This window comes from Asterias amurensis, chromosome 22 (assembly GCF_032118995.1).
Source record: "Asterias amurensis chromosome 22, ASM3211899v1".
NCBI classification, from domain to species: Eukaryota; Metazoa; Echinodermata; class Asteroidea; order Forcipulatida; family Asteriidae; genus Asterias; species Asterias amurensis.
Genome location: NC_092669.1, coordinates 3,737,124 through 3,760,864, shown reverse-complemented (window position 1 = coordinate 3,760,864; position 23,741 = coordinate 3,737,124). Strand labels below are relative to the sequence as shown.

The following is a 23,741-nucleotide window of genomic DNA, read 5'->3' as shown; positions in this document are numbered from 1 at the left end:
GGGTTGGGACTCGTCCTAAGTCCTAAAATCAGTCTTAAGTTAGGAAGAGTTTTGTGAAATCGACGGCAGTACTTTCCCGAGTTCTTTGAACACATCGCAAACATATTACTCGGGTGGGTTTCGTACCCACGACCATTGCAATGATAGAGCTTTGTCTTACCAATTAGACAACCGAGATTGCATAGTAGCTAAAGGCACTTCGAATCATTTGTCTTAGCAACGATTTAATATATGTTTTTTTAACATTATATGAAATCGTTGCGTTTATGCCTAATTACTCAAGTTTAAAAAGCTGGAGTAATTAGGGAAGATTGCATAACAATTAATACGCGCTAGTCACACAGGTATCGGCGCCGACGTAAGGGTTCGTTGGAAATAATGTATTTCAATAAAATAGATTCTTGTAAACCTGAATTATAGAAAGATGTGAATAATAGAAAGAGGTACTCACCAACATTTTTTACTGTCATATTCTTGTCGAACACTATGTGAAAGGGGAAGAGATCAAAGAAGATATTTGCTTGCACAACCGCTTCGTCTCCCATAGTTGAGACATTCTTGCTCCTTGACTCAAACTCCTTATTGTCAAATTCCAGTTTGAATACAACATAAGTCGTGTCCCCCCTCGTCTCCTCGGAAACCACGTCCACTTTCACATCCAGATTATAAAATTGCTTCCCAACCTGTCTGAGTTGACCTTTGACATACCGTAAATAACCCGTCCTCCTCGAGCGATAGTGAAGCGTCAAACCGGTCGCGCTCTCATCCGTGCAAAAGAAACTTGGAGGTTTCATCTTGGGATAACTGAAGCGAAGATACTCGTGAAGGTTATCCAGACCGTTCAAGAAGTCTCGCATGCTACGACCGAGCACGCGTAGCATACGATCATAGCCATATTTACCGAGGAACTTCACAAACTCGATCCCGGTCGCCTCCATGAACTCCTGCGCTGTGCATCCCGTGTATTCGCTCACAGCCTGACTTAGCCTGGCTATGATGCGCTCGCTGTACATTCTATGCGAGACGTAAGCATACTCGTGGATACGAGACTTCTCCCTGATAATCAGCCATGCGTCCTCCCCATACCTATCTTTAATAAACTCTATTGTGTTCTCAATCAAAAGCCCGTACATGATGAGCTTCAAATATTAGAAACCTCAAGAGTGGAAAACCCGCTTTGTCGCGGTAAAACTCTCTTACAAAACAACTAAGAATTTCACTTGTACAAGTACAAAACTATGTGTAAACAGCGATGCTGAACAATAATTCACGATACATCAGCTCTTTAACTGTACGTTCAACATCATCGTCTCTCACACATAACTTAGTTTCCTTTACAAAAATTAATAATTGCACTTCCGCAAATGATATTGAAGCCTGAGATAATGGTTCTTGACGTCCGCTGTTAAACTGCCGGCTATATAGGACTCTTGCACATGTTTGTAGCAACCATCAAGTTTTTCAATAGCTCATTTCCTGTTAAGGCTAACGCTTTATAATGCACGTAGACAAGTTCAAATCCACATAGCAGGCGAAAAAGCGTAGCTAGAGGCAAACAACGGTGAGAAGATAGATTTTTATTATAGTTAGGTATCTGAGATCCGCTGTCTATGGTTGCACCAATAAGGAACTACGACCTGCGTAGATAAGTCTCCACGTTGTGTGTAAGATTCCACTGCTACTGCATCAATACGGAACTACGACCTGTGTCGTTATGTCTCCACGCTGTGTGTTAAGATTCACTGGCTTATGCACCAATAAGGAACACCGACTTTTATAATAGGTGTCCCCGCTGTTCGCAAGACTCGCTGCTTATGGTTGCACCAATAAGGAACCCCCACACGAGGTATCTGCAATGAACATGTGGGTACGATTCACTGGCTCATGCACCAATAAGGAACACCGACATGTATAGTAGGTGTCTATGCTGTGCGCAAGATGATCTGCTTATGGCTGCACCAATGAGGAACACCGACAAACCTCCTTGACTATTATCGGTTGTGTGTCACAACTCGACTGCGCATAGTGCCTGAAATCAGATGTCATATCCCTACGGAGTTTAACCACGGGGGGTTTGTAAGATCAATTCGGTCTCAGAGCTGCTCGGTTGATCTGGGAAGGAGTTACGAGATGATAAGACAACAAACGGCCTGGAGGGTGGAGCGTTTCTTTAGTCATCTGAGATTGCCTACTCGGTATCTGAATTGACTACGGTAGGAACGTTTCGATTTGATGCGCCTAGAGAAGAAAAGAAGAAGAAGACAAAATGTCATTTAAGAAGGAAATGTTTACGGATTTGCACCAGAGCTTACAAGGTATAATACAGATGCAACGTTGTGTTTAGGGAACATCACTTTATTGGTGGGCTCTAAAGGTTTTGGGTACTTTTTCAAAATGTCCATAGATTTACATTAAACTTACAGGGTTTGAAGATAATGATAGTGGAAAGCTTCCCTTCAAATCTTACTTACTGAGGTGCTGTAGTTTTTGAGAAGTGAGTAAAACAATGTCATGAAAATCCGTTTGTAAATGATTAAAATAATGTTCGTCTCATGAGACGAAAATTATTTTCATGACATTGTTTTACTCATTTCCCCAAAACTACAGCACCTCAGCACGTAGTATTTTCAGGGAAGCTTTCTACTATCATTATCTTCAAACTGTGTAAGTTTAGTGTAAATCTGTGTTTTTTTGTCCTACAAAAGATACATAGACCCTTTAAGTGGTGAATTTAAACATTTTAATTGTTTTAGTACGTACAAATGAGTGAGTGACAATGGAATTGGGTGGGAAAAAACTATAATAAATCAGGATTCCTGGTAAAGACTTTATATTTTAGCTGTGAAGAATGGATCCAATCCCTGTTTTCTAAACGTCTCCAAATGGAATTTGAAACAAATATTTTACAGCCAGCCTGTCATGAGATCAATATGAGACAGTGTTCCAGCGAGCCACTCATCCATGCCCCACTGGGAGCGGAAACTGGGGCACTCGCTCCGGACGCTGACCATGGTAAACAGGGTCACGATGGCGTGTTTACACTGACCAACTGCACTAATAGTCTCAGCATGCTTGCTACAGGAAAAGCTCACGTCCGCCAAGTAAAATATTTGTTCCTGCTAATTTCTGCTTAGCTGGTAATTGTTAACCATTGTTTTAAGCCTATATCGATCATATATAGGTCTATTATGCGCAGGGAGCGAAAACAAACTGCCCATTAATGACGCATCACCTTTTTTTTTTTTTTAGCAAAGCATCTGAAAGCACACAACTTCGTGTGACAAGGGTGTTTTTTCTTCCATTACTACTTTGCAACGTCGACGCCCAAATCGAGTTCAAATTTTTACAGGTTTGTCATTTTATGCATTATGTTGAGATGCACCAAGTGAGAAGACCGTTATTTATGTCTCAGTTTAAATATCGTACCACTATCGTCTCACTATAATAGGTTACTCCATTTGTGTTGTTTTTGTTTTTGTTGTTGTTGTTGTTTATCTGGGCATGCTCACCACAAGCTTCGGCTTTTCTGGTTACGCCCCCCCTTTTTTTTTTACGCCCCTGTTTTTTTTTTTTTTTTAAGTCTTATGGACTTGAAATAAATGTCTTTAAAAAATATACATATACCTTCCCCCTTTAAACCACAATTTGACATAAATGCCAAGGTACATTGTACAACTGTTTTACCCATTAAATGTCAACCAATAATGAGTATACTTTTGACAAGAGATACAAACACAGTAATCACCAGCTTTGAGCGAATTAATCACCAGCAAACTGTCCCCATCTCCTCTTTGTGTTTATTGAAGCATTAATAAAATCAATTGACCGAGGAAGATTGGAAGTCTGGCAGTGAAATGCTGAATTCTAGGCAACGCTATATATATATTTTTATTGTTTATTGTTATTATTTTTTAACGCAAGTTGCCAGAAACACAAAGCCTAAAAGCCACTTCAATCAATTTTCTTTTTTCAGGGGCCATTGCCACCTACTCCTTTGGCTGAAACAGGGGTACCCCTCCTACAATCCATACGGATGTGGGCTTGGCTATCATCCATCAAAGGCCTGGCTAGTAGAGCAGAAAACAGTACCTCCCCAGCTCGACGAAGCAACAATGGTTAATTGTATTTATATAAACCATGTAGTCATGCTCTACAGATCCCATTTAAAGGGGGGGGGGGGTCAATTTGAAAATGAACAAATCACCGTGACAACCAATTCTTGCGAACATCATTTTTACATAAACAACAATGCGATTATTCCCACTGTGACGTATCATACGCAAACAATGCTGAATGTTTATGTGATGTAAATACTATTTTGTATATAAAACAAGCGGGAAAGGATGCCATCGGATCAAATGGCTCTGAAACGGTCTCATTGTTAGTTTTGTTGTTTGTGTATACAAAGCATCAATTTGCGGACGTAATTGTAGCTAGATTACCCAAAGTGCACCGGATGCTACATCACTAGATCAAGTTTATCACATGTCAACTTGTATAACGTGACCATACAAACCAAGCAATACTGAAGCTTACTCCGTGTTATGACTTTTCTTTAAGGAACATGGACAAGGACTACTTAACTCCGGCAAGTAGACGAGCTCACGGCGCCAGTCTTGTTTAACAGAGAAACAAAACATTGACATGTATTATATCTATGAGTACAATAAATCGTTCTCAACATTTGGGAATGATTTTTCTACAACCAAAGCTCTGTGCTCAGCTTAAACTGCTTGCACTTAAAATTAATTTAATTTGGGTATCTGTCTACATCTGTTATACCCGACGATCAAGCGGGGCCTACAGTAAATGTATGTCAATAAGTTTAGGAGAATAAATTGCGTGGTTTATTGTATGATTTGTGCGTCCATTTGGTCGACCCAATTAAAGGAACATCCTACTGAATTTATTGCTGCCAACAAACCAGTCGCTGGCAGTGTGAGCACGTTATGTGATCCACCATAATAACAAACCAACAAACAAAAACATGTAGAAGTTTGAGATCGGTCGGCCATATGGGTCAGGAGAAAAATAGTGAAAAAACGATCGCTTGACATCGATTAAAAAAAAAGAACAATGAAACAATCACTAAGCGATAAACTCGAAACGGAAAATTAGTTTTGTTTATTTCTCATCAGATATGACATTTCAGACAGAAATAATTAAAGGGATGTTCAGGTAACATGACATGAACGGCCCTTTGCCCAAAATATTCTTTGGTAGCGGCTGGGAAGGGAGTCTAAGGAAGATTTTGCGAACCAAGTTGTATTTCTAGTAGGGTAATAGCCGTTGATTAATTCGGAGAAGCAAAGTTCTGAATCTGTACAGCTTATAGACACTAGACACTCTTAATTAATTGTTAAACACTAGTCTTCACACTTGTAAATCTCAACATGTGCATAAAATAAGAAACATGTGAAAATTTAGCCCAATCGGTCGTCGAAGTTGCGAGATAATAATGAAAGAAAAAACACCCTTGTCATACGAAGTTGTGTGCTTACAGATGCTTGATTTCGAGACCTCAAATTCGAAATCTGACGTCCCGAAATCAAATTCGTGGAAAAGAACTTTTTTTTCTAAAACCACTCCACTTCAAAAAAAAACATTTCTCACAATGTTTTATACTACCAACCTCTCCCCATTACTCGTTACCAAGGAAGATTTTGTGCTAATAACAATAATTTTGAGTAATTACAAATAGTGTCCACTGCCTTTAAAGCTTAACAAGAATACCAAAATGAAAAACTGAATGAACTGTCAGTAGCCGATGATATTTCAGCATGCAGTAACCTAATTGAGAAAACAGGCAGGCATATCGGGCAATGTGGTGCGCCAAGGCGGCTCGTCAGCAGCCCTTGTGGTTGGAAACCAGACGATTGCCATCATGTTGCGGTTTGACCGAAGATGCGCCGAGAATTGGCCAATCTAATAAATATTCCAATACTAACAACAACATTCAGCGTAACAGTTATATTATTTTGACTCCGGATCCGGTTAATTCCAAAAACAGAATCGTTTTGATCCGTTTGTACGGTATTGCCTTTAATAAACGACCTCGGAGTAATTTGTTGGCGAGGAGGATCAGCAAAAAGCCATCCCAGTAGTCTAAGACAATATGGTGATGTTTCTTTATGAGTTAAAGGCAGTGGACACTATTGGTAATTACTCAAAATAATTATTAGCATAAAACCTTACTTGGTGACGAGTAATGGGGAGAGGTTGGTAGTATAAAACATTGTGAGAAATGGCTCTTTTTGAAGTGGAGTGGTTTTAGAAAAAAAAGTTATTTTCCACGAATTTGATTTCGGGTTGGTAGTATTAAACATTGTGAGAAACGGCTCCCTCTGAAGTGCCATAGTTTTCGAGAAAGAAGTAATTTTCCAAGAATTTGATTTCAAGACCTCAGATTTAGAACTTGAGGTCTCAAATCAGCCATCTAAACGCACACAAGTTTGTTTTACAAGGGTGTTTTTTTCTTTCATTATTATCTCGCAAGTTCGATGACCGATTGAGCTCAAATTTTCACAGGTTTGCTATTGTATGCATATGTTGAGATACACCAAGAGAGAAGACTGGTCTTTGACGATTACCAATAGTGTCATCAACAGAGAATGGCCACTCTAATGTATCACTAGCTAATATTTCAGCTTACGTCATAATATTTTGACTCCTGATCCGAGTCAAATCCAAGTAGGGGAAGTTCTGATCCGTATGTACGTATTGCCTACATGGTAAACGACCTCGGAGTAATTTGGTGGCGAGGAGGATCTGCAAAAAGTTAAGTCCTTTGATGATGTTTCTATGCGAGTTATTGCCTTTTTGCTCTCCCCTTGGTCAGCAGAGAATGGTCACTTCAATACTTAATGTATAATATTTCAGCATTACAGTTAACTTATTTTGACTCCTGATCCGGTAAAATCCAAGTACGGTTTCATTCTGACCCGTTGTCCGCATTACCTTTTAAGTAGGGTAAACGACCCCGGAGTAATTTTGTTTCTCCTTTGGACGAGGATCAGCAAAAAGCCTTCCCATCCCTGCAGCCTAATGCATTGATGATGTTTCTTTACGCGTAAATGCCTATTTGCTCTCCCCTTGGTCAGCAGAAAACGGTCACTCTAATAAATAATAGAAATAACCGAGTAACTTAATGTCAGCATTACAGTAATATTATTTTGACTCCTCAATCCCAAGTACGGATTTATTCTGAATTGCTTTTAGGAAAAGGACCCGCAGTAATTTTGTTTCGAGGAGGATCAGCAAAAAAGCCACCCCAGCAGCCTAATTTATTGATGGTGTTTCTTTATGAGTAAACGCTTGGTCAACAGAGCTGGTCACTCTAATAACTCAGCTTTACATTTATATAATTTTAACTCCGGATACGGTCTAACAAAAGTACGGATTTATTCTGATCCGCTGTCCGAATTGCTTTTAGAGTAAACGACCCCGGACTAATTTTCTTTCGAGGAGGATCAGCAAAAAGCCCTCCCAGCAGCTTAAGGCTTTGATGATGTTTCTTTACGAGTTAATGCCTATTTGCTCACCTCTTGGTCAACAGAGAATGGCAAATCTAATAAGTAATGTGTTACTAACAAAGAATTTCCGCATTACAGTTATATTATTTTGACTCCTGATCCCGTCAATCCGAAGTACGGATTAACTCTGATCCGTTGTCCAAGTTGCCTTTAGGGTAAACGAACCCGGAGTAAATTTGTGGTACTGGGGATCAACACAGTTCTAGAACAGCAGTCTAACGCATTAAATGATGTTTCTCTACGAGTTAATGCGTATTTGCTCATCCCTTGGCCAGCAACGAGGTATGTTGCTCTACCTGTCGAGTTGTCAGTCAGTCAAGTTGAATAACAAGTGAACCATAATTAAACATGTTCAATCAGAAACGTTTGATGACCGCTCATCAGGTGTCCTTACGACTCCCTCTGAAGTAACATACTTTTTGAGAAAGAGGTAATTTCTCACTTAAAACATAAAATACTTCTAGCTAGAAGTATTTTATTCTTATCTGAAAGCACACAAATTCGTCCAACAAGGGTGTTTTTTCTTTCATCATTTTTAGCAACTGAGAAATTACTTCTTTCTAAAAAAAACTCACGTGGGAGCCGTTTCTCACAATGTTTTATACTATCAACAGCTCTCCATTACTCGTTACCAAGTAATTGTTTACCCTCACAGCTATTTTGAGTACAAAGCAATAGTCTACAGTACGTTGCACATCGATACAAAGAGTAAACAACTAAATAACAATTCTTCAACCCAAATGCAAAACTAACAAAATGTCAAAGCTCATGATCATGTTATGTTATTTATAAAGAGACGATTAAGTTAATTGGCCTGCATGGACACAATGAGTGCTAGCTGACAATGGAAGATGATTGGTAAAGTTGATGGGATGCATTAATGAGTCACATAGATTGATGGTCATGTTATATATTCACGTGACGTACAGATGGTGATCGTTCAGCTACACAAAGGCATCACGAGTTAATAGATTAAACAGCCATGAGTAGGTTTTTTTTCTCTCGAGTTAAATTGACTTGTTTTCATCAACGCTCAAACTATGAGTGCATTGCACTATTCTTATTCTTAAAAGTTGACCTATTCTCTACAACTTAACTTTTTAGACAATCCACTGAAGTATAATATCTACGTAAGTGTATAGAATAATTTCACACTGATAATATTATTTTATGACGACATAATAATTTGGTTTGCGATAACATCATGTGCGTATCTGTTTGCCAGGTAGACAGTTTGCTCTTTAGAGAACTGTCTTGCTTTATATTTAGTTTGCAGTAACACTATGTATGTGTCTACTTGCCAAGTAGAGTTTGCTCTTTAGAGAACTGTCTTGCTTTATATTTGGTTTCCAGTAACACCATAGTGTCTACTTGCCAGGTAGAGTTTGTTCAGAGAACTGTCTTGCTTTATATTTGGTTTGTGGTAACACCATGTGTGTATCTACTTGCCAGGTAGAGTTTGCTCTTAAAGAACTGTCTTGCTTTATATTTAGTTTCCGGTAACACCATGTGTGTATCTACTTGCCAGGTAGAGTTTGCTCTTTAGAGAACTGTCTTGCTTTATATTTGGTTTGTGGTAACACCATGTGTGTATCTACTTGCCAGGTAGAGTTTGCTCTTTAGAGAACTGCTTGCTAGGCGTGTATAATTATTTTCTATTTACCGCAGAGTGTATATATATATATATTTTTTTTCAGATCTTTTGGAGACAAATTCTCAGTTCTGAAAAGAACTCTCTAATTTGGGCGAAAGGTAGATAATCGGCTGGGAATACACTACTTTTTGTTGCCTTGGATCGGTCGAGTTGGTCTTTGAAAGGTGTTTGAAACCGTTTGTTATAAAATGCAGATGGTTAGTAAGATATTTTAAAAGTAGAATACAATGATCCACACAAATGTGCCTCGAAATTGCATGGTTTTCCCTTTACTTTGCGAACTAACACGGTCGGCCATTTATGGGAGTCAAAAAATTGACTCCCATAAATGGCCAAACGTGTTAGTCTACCAGGTAAAAGGAAAACCGTGCAATTTCGAGTGATACTTGTGTGGATCATTATACTTTACTTTTAAAATACCCCTCTAATCAAATGCATTTTATAACAAACGGTTACAAACGCTTTTCAAAGACCAACTCGACCGATCCAAGGCAATGTGTTCCTTTAACTTCATTGCCGCGGAGCGAGCTCTTGGTGGCCCATAATGCAGGAGCCTATTTGCGCAACACAAAACATAACAAGTGAAAACAGAAGCAATTGTTACATCAAAAGAAAATAACCAAACAATTTGGTCTAAATAAATCCCTTGCAAATCTGGAGAGAGTCAGCTCGCCTCAAATGAAGATGAACAGCTTTCTCCAGAAGACGATCAGAGCATACTGATCGAAACGTCGAATTGAAACCAACGGTTCTTTTTCAGAACCATTACATGGTGTTATCGCAAACTTTTTCATTAATACGTAATGTAAGTCGTTCTAAACCGAAGGTTCAATGAAGTGGAATGCTCTTTGACCATGACAATATTTTATTGGAAAAGGTAGTTTGAGTCAGTAGGGATTGCCCAGCAGAACTAAGTGGACGAACATGAATGTATTTATGTCGAAGACATGAGACAGGACATGAAGAGCTTCGAAAGACACGAGATTTGATTTATACGCGATACCTAATTCGATCGAGAGCCAGTGTGGCGTTCTTGTAAGATAGATGTAATATGCTGAGAACGAGCTGTACGTGAGAAGAGACGTTGACTTCTACCATAAAATTCAATTATAAACCACGAAGGACATACTGACAGAGGGTAATGTTTAGTAGTTTGTGCTTGAAAAAAATTAACTTAAGACTTGATTCAACAACCTCCGATGGCTTACAATATAGCCCTTTGTGAGCGGTCTCAAATTTTGCCAATTAAATAATTATAAAAGTCGATTCTTATAGCGCTCCCGTCACTCAGTGACGCTCAATGTGCTCAAACATTTAGTATTTTCATGTAAAGTATGTGGGACTACGTGTGGATTGTGAGACCTTCTCCTTTATGTAATTGTTATTAAATGCACTAGTTCGTTTTACGTGTGTTACATAGCACACACGGGACCAGCGGCCTTACGTCCAATCCGAAGGACGAAGCATCATGGTTGAGTGTCTTGTTGAAGGATGCAGGTGTCACTACCGGGACTCAAACACACATTCTGCTGATCAGAAACACCAGAGTTTGAATACGGGCTCTTAACCACTCAGCCACAACACACCATGTCAAGACCGGGACTCGAACCCACACTCTGCTGATCAGAAACACCAGAGTATGAGTCATGTGTGCTGAACAACTCGGCCACAACACACCGTGTCAAGACCGGGACTCGAACCCACACTCTACTGATCAAAAACGAATCCGGTGCTCTTAACCGCTCGGCCACAACACACCATGTTAAGACCGGGACTCGAACCCACACTCTGCTGATCAGAAACACCAGAGTATGAGTCATGAGTGCTAAACCACTCGGCCACAACACACCATGTTAAGACCGGGACTCGAACCCACACTCTGCTGATCAGAAACACCAGAGTATGAGTCATGTGTGCTAAACCACTCGGCCACAACACACCATGTTAAGACCGGGACTCGAACCCACACTCTGCTGATCAGAAACACCAGAGTATGAGTCATGTGTGCTAAACCACTCGGCCACAACACACCATGTTAAGACCGGGACTCGAACCCACACTCTGCTGATCAGAAACACCAGAGTACGAGTCTTGTGTGCTAAACCACTCGGCCACAACACACCATGTCAAGACCGGGACTCGAACCCACACTCTGCTGATCAGAAACACCAGAGTATGAGTCATGTGTGCTAAACCACTCGGCCACAACACACCATGTTAAGACCGGGACTCGAACCCACACTCTGCTGATCAAAACACCAGAGTTTGAATCAGGTGCTCTCAACCACTGGGCAATGACACGCCACGGTTGACTTTGCACGTGTAAATACACGAATGATAATAACGATTTATGTTCATCGAATCGCCACAACCAACACAGCTCAGATGCAGGTTTACTTAAAGGCAGTGGACACTACTGGTAATTACTCAAAATAATTATTAGCATACAACCCTACTTGGTGACGAGTAATGGGGAGATGTTGGTGACGAGTAATGGGGAGATGTTGATGGTATCAAACATTGTGAGAAACAGCTTCCTCTGAAGTGACATAGTTTTCGAGAAAGAAGTAATTTTCCACGAACTTGATTGCGAAACCTTAGATTTAGAATTTGAGGTCTCGAAATCAACCATCTAAACACACACAACTTCGTGTGACAAGGGTGTTTTTTCTTTCATTGTTATCTCGCAACTTCGACGACCAATTGAGCTCAATTTTTCACAGGTTGGTTATTTTATGCATATGTTGAGATACACAAAGTGAGAAGACTGGTCTTTGACAATTACCAATAGTGTCCACTGTCTTTAACAGTAATAGGTTCGAATTCTCAACATTCTTATGGCAGCCAGGGAAGATTGACATATAACAACGTGCTAATTGTACACTGTTTTCTGTACAATGCAAGTATAGGAGAGTAACATCAATAAGTGATCAGACAGAACTGGTATTTAAAAGCAGTACTCTCTGAGAATGATAACAAAGTTAGTTCCCGATTCGAGAGCGTTCTCTACTGTGAAAGTGACAGGTGAAAGTGTGTTAATTGTTCACAAGATTATTACGGTAGTACGTAGGAAAGATTGACAGATGAAAACGTGTTATTTGTGCGGTATCTACTGCCCTATATAGGCAAGAGAGCATATGAATAAGTAACCAGACGGAATTAGTATCTGAAAACAGTACTATTTCTGTAAATGATAAGAAAGTTAGTTCCCGATTCGAACGCAGTCTCTCAACACTAAGAGCTTACACAGGTAAGAGTGACAGGTGAAAGTATTTTAATTGTACACAAGATTATTACGGTAGTACGTAGGGAAGATTGGCAGATGAAAACGTGTTATGTGTGCGGTATCTACTGCCCTATATACGTAGGAGAGCATATGAATAAGTAACCACCAGACGGAATTGGTACCTGAAAACAGTACTTGCTCTGTTAAACGATAACAAAGTTAGTTCCCGATTCGAGAGAATTCTCTCAACACTCAGACTAGAGCTTACACAGTGAATAGTGAACAGGTGAAAGTGTGTTAGCTCTATAAGCAGTATAAAGATTGTTACGGTAGTACGTAGGAAAGAGTTACAGATGAAAACGTGTTATTTGTGCGGCATCTGCTGCCCTATATATAGAGGTAGGAGAGCAAATGAATAAGTAACCAGACACAAATGGTCTCTGAAAACAGTACTCCCTCTGTGAACTGATAACAAGGTTAGTTCTTGATTTGAGAGCATTCTCTCAACAATTAGAGCTTACACAGGGGGAATAGTGACATGTGAAAGTGTGCAAATTGTACGAGAAGATTATCACGGTAGTACTTAGGGAAGTTTTTTCAAAAAACAGCTATATTTGTGTGGTATGTATAACCTTATCCGTGTAGGGGAGTATTTGAATAAGTAACCTGACAACTATTTCCTCTCTCTGTTAACGATCACACAAGTAGTCGCTGTCGCTGTCGCTGTCGCTGTCGCTGCCGTTGCCGTTCCTGTTGCCGTTGTTGTTATTTTTGGTGTTGGTGTTGGTGTTGGTGTTGGTGTTGTTGTTGTTGTTGTTGCTGTTGTTGTTGTTGTTGCAAGAGATGATTAATTTGCATAGGGGATAAAAGGACTCGAACTGCCTCTTTATAGCTACCGGGAAATCTCAGTAGTCTATTTGGTAAGACACTGCTCTAGAATTGCAAGGGTCGTGGGTTCGAATCCCACCCGGGAAAGTACTGGGTATACAGTGCTAACACATATCGGTGTATGGGTAAAAACAAAAAGGTTGATGTTGTTGTGTTATTGTTGTGGTTGTTGTTTTGGCGAGGCTTATAGACATACCTCTCGTATGCCATGGTTCGCAAGCTTAACCAGCGTCAAATCACTGATTCGGATAGGGCACGTCCTTTCATTAATATACACTACTGCTATTAAATCAACGAAAGATGATACCGTGAAACAACGAACCCCGCTGGTACACAACAGAATGTAATCATTTTGATTTGTTGCAGGTATCGCACCTGTCAGTCTCTCGATAAATGACATTCTTCAGTTTCCAATTGCAATCAGAGGCAGCTGTTTCGTATTGTTTCCGTTATGTTGTGTTGTTAGAGATTGGTTGCGGCAGTATTCGGTTGCAAAACGAGGAATAATTTCACAGTAAAGTTATCGAAAACGTCTACGATTTTGTTTTTACTTGTCTACCTATAAACTGGGACTTTCAATTACTAAAATGGAAATATTTCGGGGTGAAAAATTACCCTTTTCTCTTAAAATATTCTTTTGAGAGCTACGAAATACTTATCTCAGAAGATTACAACACAAAAGATAATACCAAGGGTGGGAAGATGGATTACAAGTAATTAATTGGTGAATGAGGCAGGTCAATAACAGGGGAGATATCTGTTGGGAAAAAAAAGAGGCAAAAAAACAACTTCCTCATTCAAAGAGTGACACTTGGTCAAGTCTACCATTCGATCTTGAGACATACGAAATACTGATCCTAGAAGATTGAAACACAAAAGACAATATCAAGGGTGGGAAGATGGATTACAAGTAATTAATTGGTGAATGAGGCAGGTCAATAACAGGGGAGATATCTGTTGGGAAAAGGAATAGGCAAAAAACAACTTTCTCCTCCAAAGGGTGACACTTGGTCAACAGGTCAAGTCTAGCATTCGATCTTGAGACCTACGAAATACTGATCCTAGAAGATTGAAACACATATGACAAAATCAAGGGTGAGAAGGTGATCTAAATAACAAGTAATTAGCGAATGAGGCAGGTCAATTAAAGGGGAGATATCTGTTGGGAAAAGGAAGAGGCAAAAAGCAACTTTCTCCTCCAAAGGGTGAAAGTTGGTCAAGTCTACCATTCGAATTTAAGAGGTAGTAAATACTGGCCCAATAAGAAGGAAACACACAGGACAATATTGAGGGTGGGAAGATGGATAACAAGTAATTAATTAGTGAATGAAGCAGACTAAAAAAGGGAATATTTGTGGGGAAAGGGAGAGGGCAAAAACAACTTCTTCATCACAAGGGTGACACTTGGTCACGTCTACCATACGAGTTTGAGAGCTACGAAATACTGGTCCCCCAAAAATTGCTTACACAATTAGAACAACATCAAGGATGGGAAGATGGACAACAAGTTATTTATCAGCCAATGAGGAAGACTTAAAAGGGGGAATCACGTGGGAGAAAACAGCAACAACCTTCACCCCAAAAGGGTGACTTGGTCAAGTCTACCTTTTGAATTCGATAGCTACGGAATACTGATACACTGCGGTTTAATAATAGAAGACAAATTGGCGAATATTGTCTTACGTCGACTAATTTCCGGATTGCTTTATTTACGACGGTGCCATGGTGACACAAATATCGAGTGTTCATTTTGAAACCAGTATGGAGGGGATTTCTCCTCTGTGTTCTGCTGTCAATTATCAAGAAACTGGACAAATGATTGGGTATTAATACATCAGGCAGCTGTTTATTCCCGATAAAAGAACACTGCTGCGTCACCGAAAGAGTCTTTTGTGATGAGTTTGGGTTTTTTTTTTTGCGTAAACGCACCGAGTACAATTAATCAGACAGTTTCGTGTGTGCATATTTTATCACTGATTGTGATGAATGGACAGTTTGACTCGCCTACGTAGAGAGACCAGCTCCCTGACTGGAAATGTCATGCATTACGTATATTAAAGGGTTTTGATACCCTTTGTAGATCAATTTTCAAGTGATATCATCCTAACACCCGTGAGATATAAATTCCTGTATAGTATTGGTGGTGTTTGAGTGACAACACCAATACGGACACGTTTGGGAAAATTGTCAAATACTCCCTTGGTGTATCGCAACATAGGCTTTCAACACCGAATCTGTGAAAAATACTGACTCATTTGGTCATTAAGGTTACGAGAGTACAATGAAAAACACACCATTGTGCACAAACTTAGCTTGTTTCAGATTCATATTAAAAGGCTTGAGGCCTAAAGTATTTTAACTATTTGATTGAGAAATGAAATATTAAAAAAAAAAACTACGTTAGTTCAGAAGAAGCTTTGTGTGAGAGGTCCCTCAGCTACCTCAACTTACTATGAAACAACCCCGTAGCATAAAAAAACTACGTTAGTTCAGAAGAAGCCGTAGACTTGATTCAAGTCCCATTCTCGTGTGAGAGGTCCCTCAGCTACCTCAACTTACTATGAAACAACCCCGTAGCATAAAAAAACTACGTTAGTTCAGAAGAAGCCGTAGACTTGATTCAAGTCCCATTCTCGTGTGAGAGGTCCCTCAGCTACCTCAACTTACTATGAAACAACCCCGTAGCATAAAAAAACTACGTTAGTTCAGAAGAAGCCGTAGACTTGATTCAAGTCCCATTCTCGTGTGAGAGGTCCCTAAGCTATTACCTCAACTTACTATGAAACAACCCCGTAGCATACAGTACAGTGTGCGCTCGCCGTCAGAACAGGTTTTGGAATGCAGAGCATCACAAAACAGTAGTTTCCTGGGGATGGCACGGGATTGGTACTAGAGACAAGTCTTAAGAAGCCGTTTCCCACAATTATTTTTTACACTATATCAACAGCTCTCCTTTGCTCATTACCAAGTTTAACGTGTTTGTTTTTTTGCTAAAAGCTATTTTGAATAATTACCAATAGTCTCCAATGTCTTTAAAGGGTCTATGTACTTTTTCTTAACACAAAACACAAACTTACACAGTTTGAAGATTATGATAGTAGAAAGCTTCCCTTGAAAGTTTACTTACTGAGGTGCTGTACTGCTGACAGAGTACACGAATCATTTAACGGACTAAATAAACGGTATACCTCAACTCACATGTGCCCCGAAGCAGACCATTCAATTTTATACACTGTACAGTGACCAGCGCACTATACCTGCTTCCCGTCAATTAATCATATATTCTGCGCTTGTGTTTGTTGTTGTAAGATATATTGAAAAGGCGGGTACCAAGAAGCCTTTAAAGGCACTGGCACTACTCAAAATAATTATTGGCATAAAACCTTACTTTGTAACGAGTATAATGGGGAGAGGTTGGTGGTATAAAACATTGTGAGAAACAGCTCCCTCTGAAGTAACCTAGTTTCGGAGAAATGAGTAATTTTCCACGAATTTGATTTCGAGACCTCAAGTTTAGAACTTGAGGTCTCGAAATCAACCATCTAAACGCACACAACTTCGTGTGACAAGGGTGTTTTTTTTCTTTCATAGTTATCTTGCAACTTCGATGACCGATTGAGCTCAAATTTTCACAGGTTTGTTATTTTATGCATATGTTGAGAAACACCAAGTGAGAAGACTGATCTTTGACAATTACCAATAGTGTACACTGTCTTTAAAGTATTTTGATACCTTTTGTAGATCATATTTTGGGCCATGACATGATTCCCTACTCACTGTGAGTGTCAAATGACGATGTACGTAATATAATTTACCTGTAGACATTTCAACTTCATTAGACGTCAAATTTTTGAGAAATAAGTGAAAGCACAGAGCGATGTTTCCAGGAGAGCGGTGTAACAAACCAACAATTAATTTCGTCTCTAGAGACGAAAACTATTTTCGTGACTTTTTTGTTTGCATATTTCTCAAGAATTATAGCACCTCAGCAAGTTGTAAGGGGAGCTTTCTAACACCACTATCTTCAGTGTAAGTTCAGTGTGAATCTGTAAAGATTGTCTTTTGTGTCCTACAAAACGTACCCAGCCCTTTAAGAATGTGATATATGTCATAAAGTTAGAAGATCTTGGATGTCACTTGCGTCCACAATGTGTATGTGTTTATTGAACCGTACTATATCTAGGTTGGAATTTGAAAATGATTTATGCGTTGTGAGGTTTGTGGATAAACGAAGAAGCTAATTCAGACTCTTTGATTTACAACGTAGTATGTATACGTTTATGTAAAGTCGGTATTCGAGGAATGATAAAACGACTGTAAGCAAGGAATTTAGAAAGTCACATAAGTCACATGGGGAACTTAAATTGTCACCATTGGAGTACTAAAAACAAAATGATCATAATCACTTGTTAAAGTAGTTTTTATATTATTTGTTATTTGCTATTTTTGTTTTACATGCACGTCGCAAGAAGGCCACTTCAAGGTGTGGGATACAATTAGAGGCCGTTGTCACCTACCACTAAGCCCGAAACAGCAATGCCCGCTTATTTAGTCCATACGGATGTAGGCATATATAACGGTCTTGACTTTAACACGGATGGATACTTTTGTGTCGCAGTGTACGTAGCATTAACCTTACTTGGTAACGAGTAATGGGAAGCTGTTTATAGAATAAAACAGCTCCCTCTGAAATAACGCAGTTTTCGAGAAAGAATGTGACACTCTGTTTTAAGTTGACCTGTATTAATTGAACTTCATTATACATGTATGGCAATCGAGGAAGAACATATCTTTGCGTAAACCAATGACAAAACCGGCAACTTTATGTAGGTCTACTGCCAACCACACAGGTGGATCCAAATAATTAAATCCTTATCGGAAACAGTTAGTGGTAATTGATCACCACAACCAACCTGGAGTCAGTTTCGCTGCTGTTGGAGCAAGATCACCCGGGGGAGGGGGGGGGGGGGGGGTTGCTGAGTTGGACACACGAAACAACCGGAAAAGATAGAATTCGCAGTAACTTATGTTGCAATGCAATCGGATACCCCATCGACTCATTAACAGGTAAATCGATTTTGAATAATGGAAGGTGTTGCTGAACTCGTGGATTGACGAGTTACTGTTGAATACAGATCAAAAAGTTCTGGTAGTTTTCAAGTTATACTTTTCACTTGTTTTTATCCGCAGCGATATAGACATGTACTTGCTTTTTGTGAACCAGCGGTTTCCATAGAAACAATTGCTTTGGTTAAACGTGTAGTGACATAGCTTTCAATATAATGTGTATTGATTGGTCCGAGGTGACGTTGATGCAACTGACAAACATCACCTCGGACCAATCAAAACGCAGAAAAGGAAAAGCTTATCGTTCGTCGGCATGCAGTGTCCACATGTGTACAAAATTACTCAATATTTGTCTGCTGTTCGAAATGGGCCCACCCCATTTGAAAAAAAAAAAATGAAAACAAAAGGCCTAAACCCTTTATTTGTATAAGGCCTATCTGAAAGCACACTCAACTGCACTCACAGCCGGACTGTCACCTCTGTTGCTCCCTAAAAGGGAAAAGCCTCCAATAATAATACATTAACAATTGTAACTCTCTACCAGAAGACGATTAGAGCATACTGATCGAAACGTCGAGTTAAAGCAACGGTTCTTTCCAGATTCACCTCAACTCATTTAGAGTTAGAGATTTACCGCAAACCTTTCCATAAACGCTCTACCAGTTAAAGGAACACGTTGCCTTGGATCGGTCGAGTTGGTCTTTGAAAAGCGTTTGTAACCGTTTTTTATAAAATGCATATGGGTAGAAAGATGTTGTAAAAGTAGAATACAATGATCCACACAAACATGCCTCGAAATTGCGTGGTTTTCCTTTTACCTTGTCGACTAACACGTCCGCCATTTATGGGGGTCAAAATTTTGACTCCCATAAATGGCCGACCATGTTAGTTCGCACAGTAGAAGGAAAACCACGCAATTTCGAGGCAAACTTGTGTGGATCATTGTATTCTACTTTTAAAACATCTTTCCAACCATATGCTTTTTATAAAAAACGGTTACAAACGCTTTTGTTTTGACCAACTCGTCCGATCCAAGGCAACGTGTTCCTTTAAGAAAAATATTCTTAAACGTGTTTGTATCAAAATGATATTGTAGTAACGTTCCATTGGTTTGCTCAATTTAGCGCTTTGGTATTTTCGAAGGGGGCGACTCATGATTATTGTCAAATAATGCTCATTGCAAAGTACACAATGAAATGTGCAAAGAAACAATTATTATTTATTTTAATTTTGTGTTTGTGTTACTAGTAAAAAAAAAAAAAAATGCTTTACGTGGCATGACAATGTTTTTAGAAAGAAACACACAAACGATACACAAAAAAAAAAAACCAATGAAACACATTTTCAACATAACCATTATCCTTAAAAGGCAACTGCATCACATGGCTACATTAAATTGACTCTAGTAACAGTCGGACATGAGTTAATGCAATAAGGCATTGCACTCTCTCACTGATATGTTTTTAATTGACAAGCGATGAAAGGAAAGACGGTCAACCTCATGGGATCCAAACGGGGAAAATTAGAAATTGTTTCATTCGATTCAGAACATGCTTTTGACACGAACCTGGAATCAAAAATGCTAATGTAATATCAATCATTCTACACCGAGTTTTTTTTTATATATATTTTTTTTATATTCACGTTTATATTTTACGCTTTCCTAGAATCATTCGGTTCTGCACGATGGATTTTGTCTAAATTGACGAGTAACCTATTGTCCTGTTGCAGTCATTACGGAAACAAAATGGTAACAAACTGTCCAGTTGGAGCCTCAATTGGCATATAAATTGTTGTTATCAGTAGACAAACTAAATGCAATGAAGAGCTGTTGATAGTATAAAGCATTGTGAAAAAGGTTCCCTCCAAAGTAACGTATAGTTTTTGAGAAAGAGGTAATTTCTCACTCATAATAAAAAAAAAAAAAAATAAAAAAAAAATGAAAACAAAAGGCTTTATTTGTATAAGGCCTATCTGAAAGCACACTCAACTGCACTCACAGCCGGACTGTCACCTCTGATGCTCCCTAAAAGGGAAAAGCCTCCAATAATAATACATTAACAAATTGTAACTCTCTACCAGAAGACGATTAGAGCATACTGATCGAAACGTCGAGTTAAAGCAACGGTTCTTTCCAGAATCACCTCAACTCATTTAGAGTTACAGATTTATCGCAAACCTTTCCATAAACTCTCTATCAGTTAAGAAAAATATTCTTAAACGTATTTTTATCAAAGGATGTTGTAGTAAAGTTCGATTGGTTTGCTCAACTTAGCGCTTTGATCTTGTCGAAGGGGGCGATTGAAACGCGGGGGCGACTTTATGGGGGCGACATTGTTAGGGGCGAGTTCGTACATAGAGGGCGAGCTTGCTGACGGTGATTTTGATTGGGCGAATTTGTGGAGGGGCAACTTTGGGAAGCACAAGAAGAATGTCGATTGCGAGAACTGTGGGATTTGCTAGAAATAAGGTTCTGACTTGTTTCAATTACATCAACAAATACCTTATACAACCATAAGCACAGACACTTATAAGCACTTTAACAAAATATAAATCTTAAAAGCACTCAACACTCAACAATAAGCCCAAGACCCGTGGCCTCAGTCGGCCAGTCACTTATTAGGTTCACCGTTCATCATTCTAATTAAAGTAGAGTGTGCTCAAGGTCTTGATAGTGCGCAATTAAACGTTGTATCATGCGGCTTTAAGAGGACTTGGGGAAACCATCTTTGAAATAATATATCGGTACATTAAAAACGAAGGTTAAATACAATAAAAAGCATCAGCGTGTTATCAATTATATTAAAGGCAGTGTACACTATTGGTAATTCCCTCAAAATAATTATTAGAATATAACCTTTCTGTGTAACGAGTAGTGGGGAGAGGTTGATAGTATAAAACATTGTGAGAAACGGCTCCCGCTGAATTAATGTAGTTTTCGAGAAAGAAGTAATTTTCAACAAATTTGATATCGAGACTTCAGGTTTAGAATTTGAGCTCTCGAAATCAAGCATCAAAACGCACACAACTTCGTGTGACAAGGGTGTTTTTTCTTTCATTTTTATCTCGCAAGTTCGAAGACCGATTGAGCTCAAATTCATCCCCGACTTTGCCTTTAAGTTATACCAGATTATGATTGTATATACACTATACATCTTTGATATTTTGTGATGTTTTTCAAAATCAATATAATACAGCATTTTTTTTTGTTTTTTTTACTTGTCTGTAACAAAATTATATTCTGTCTTTTAAACCGTGTGTGTCAAGTGTAGGCCTGTTTTTGCTGTTCTCCTCGTATGTGTATTACTTCAAGGAACACGTTGCTTTGGATCGGACGAGTTGGTCTATCAAAAGCGTTTATAACCGTTTGTGCGTGGTTTTACTTTTACGTTGCTAACTAACACGGTCAATGGGGAGACGTTGATAGTAAAAAAAAGCCTTGTGAGAAACGGCTCCCTCTGAAGTGGAGTAGTTTTCGAGAAAGAAGTAAATTTCAACGAATTTGATTTCGAGACCTCAAGTTTAGAATTTGAGGTCCCGAAATCAAGCATCTGAATGTACACAACTTCGTGTGACCAGGATGTTTTTTCTGTCATATCTCGGAACTCCGCCGACCAATCGAGCTCAAATGTTCACAGGTTTGTTATTTTATGGATATGTTGAGATACAGCAAGTGAGAAGACTGGTCTTTGAAAATTACCAATAGTGTACACTGTCTTTAAAGCACCTTAAGCGTCACTGAGTGACGGACAAGCACGCTATATAAGATTCACTTTTATTATTACCGTTGCCCAGCAAGTATTATTAATATTATACACTTGGCGTTACCGCAAACCAACACAGTATATAATTATACTTGCAAACAAACACGTCACTTCGAAGTTGATCTTCGACGTGCATTTTTTACACTCGAAGACATACACGATCATCCGAGTTATATTACATCCGATTGTCAAAGGTGTACTGATATTGACCTTCAACTTGACTCAATCTTATAAGGATTTATTTGATGTATCCCTCACGGATGGCTACGTTCCTCCGTGGGGATCTGCTACTCGAGAAAGATTACTCCTTACTTTAAAGGGTATGTTATGACTCTGAAAAGTAATGACTCACTTGTAAGACTAAAATTACAGCAGCTTTAGATTGTAGGCCTACAACGCTTTTAAAGGCAGTGGTCACTATTGGTAATTACTCAAAATAATTATTAGCATAAAACATTTCTTGGTGATGAGTAATGGGGAGAGGTTGATGGTATAAAACCTTGTGAGAAACAGCTCCCTCTGAAGTGCCATAGTTTTTCGAGAAAGAAGTAATTTTCCACGTATTTGATTTCAAGACCTCAAGTTTTGAACTTGAGGTCCCGAAATCAACCATCTAAACGCACAGAACTTCGTGTGGCAAGGTTGTTTTTTCTTTCATTATTATCTCGCAAGTTCGATGACCGATTGAGCTCAAATTTGCACAGGTTTGTTATTTTATGCATATGTTGAGATACACCAACTGTGAAGGCTAGTCTTTGACAATTACCAATAGTGTCCACTGGCTTTAAGGGTCGATGGGTACTTTGTGTAGGACACGGTTCATCATGTCCACAGACTTACTACAAGCTCACACAGTTTGAAAATAATAATGGCAACAAGCTTTCTATACAATATTACTTGCCGAGGTGCTGTAGTTTTTTTTTGTTTTTTTTGTTGAGAAAATTAGTAAAACAAGTCACGAAAACATTTTAGTATCTACAGAAAATCGTTTACGAAAACATTTTAGTATCTACAGAAAATCGTTTTAGCATTTAAAACGTGTTTCCATGACATTGTTTTACTTTTTTTTTTAACTACTGCATCTCAGCTAGTAATATATTTTGGTAAGCTTTCTACCATCACTATCTTCAAACCATATTCAAACGCTGTAAGTTTAAGTTTAAAATCACTGGACGCTAGTGGTAATTGTCAAAGACCAGTCTTCTCACTTGGTGTATCTCAGCGTATGCATAAAATAACACACCTGTGAAAATTTGAGCTCAACTGGTCGTCGATGTTTGGGGCTAATAATGAAAGAAAGAAAACACCCTTGTCACATGAAGTTGTGTGCTTTTTAGATGGTTGATTTCGAGACCTCAAACTCTAAATCTGAGGTCTCGAAATCAAATTCGTGGAAAATTACTTCTTTCTCGAACAATATGTCACTTCAGAGGGAGCCGTTTCTCATATGTTTAAAAGCAAACTGATTGCAATTCTCCCTTACCGTCCCCTCCCTCCTCCCGTTCTGAATCGAAAACTCCCTATGACTGATCTTCAAAATACAGCCAACTTTCAAACAACTATCCGATTGACATTGAAAGCAGTTCATGGTCTAGCCGAAGTGCATGTAA

General features: G+C 39.0%; 1 protein-coding gene across 5 annotated transcripts in view; it reads right to left on the bottom strand.

The window, feature by feature from the left end:
* The window catches only part of LOC139953497 (soluble guanylate cyclase 88E-like), a 142,069-nt gene that overhangs the window by 59,142 nt on the left and 59,186 nt on the right, over positions 1-23,741 (bottom strand). For all 5 annotated transcript variants that reach the window (XM_071952917.1, XM_071952920.1, XM_071952919.1 and 2 more), the window contains exon 3: positions 452-2,238. In XM_071952917.1, coding sequence (XP_071809018.1) covers positions 452-1,133 — 682 coding nt within the window. In that variant the 5' untranslated portion in view covers positions 1,134-2,238. The remainder of the gene's footprint in view (positions 1-451; positions 2,239-23,741) is intronic.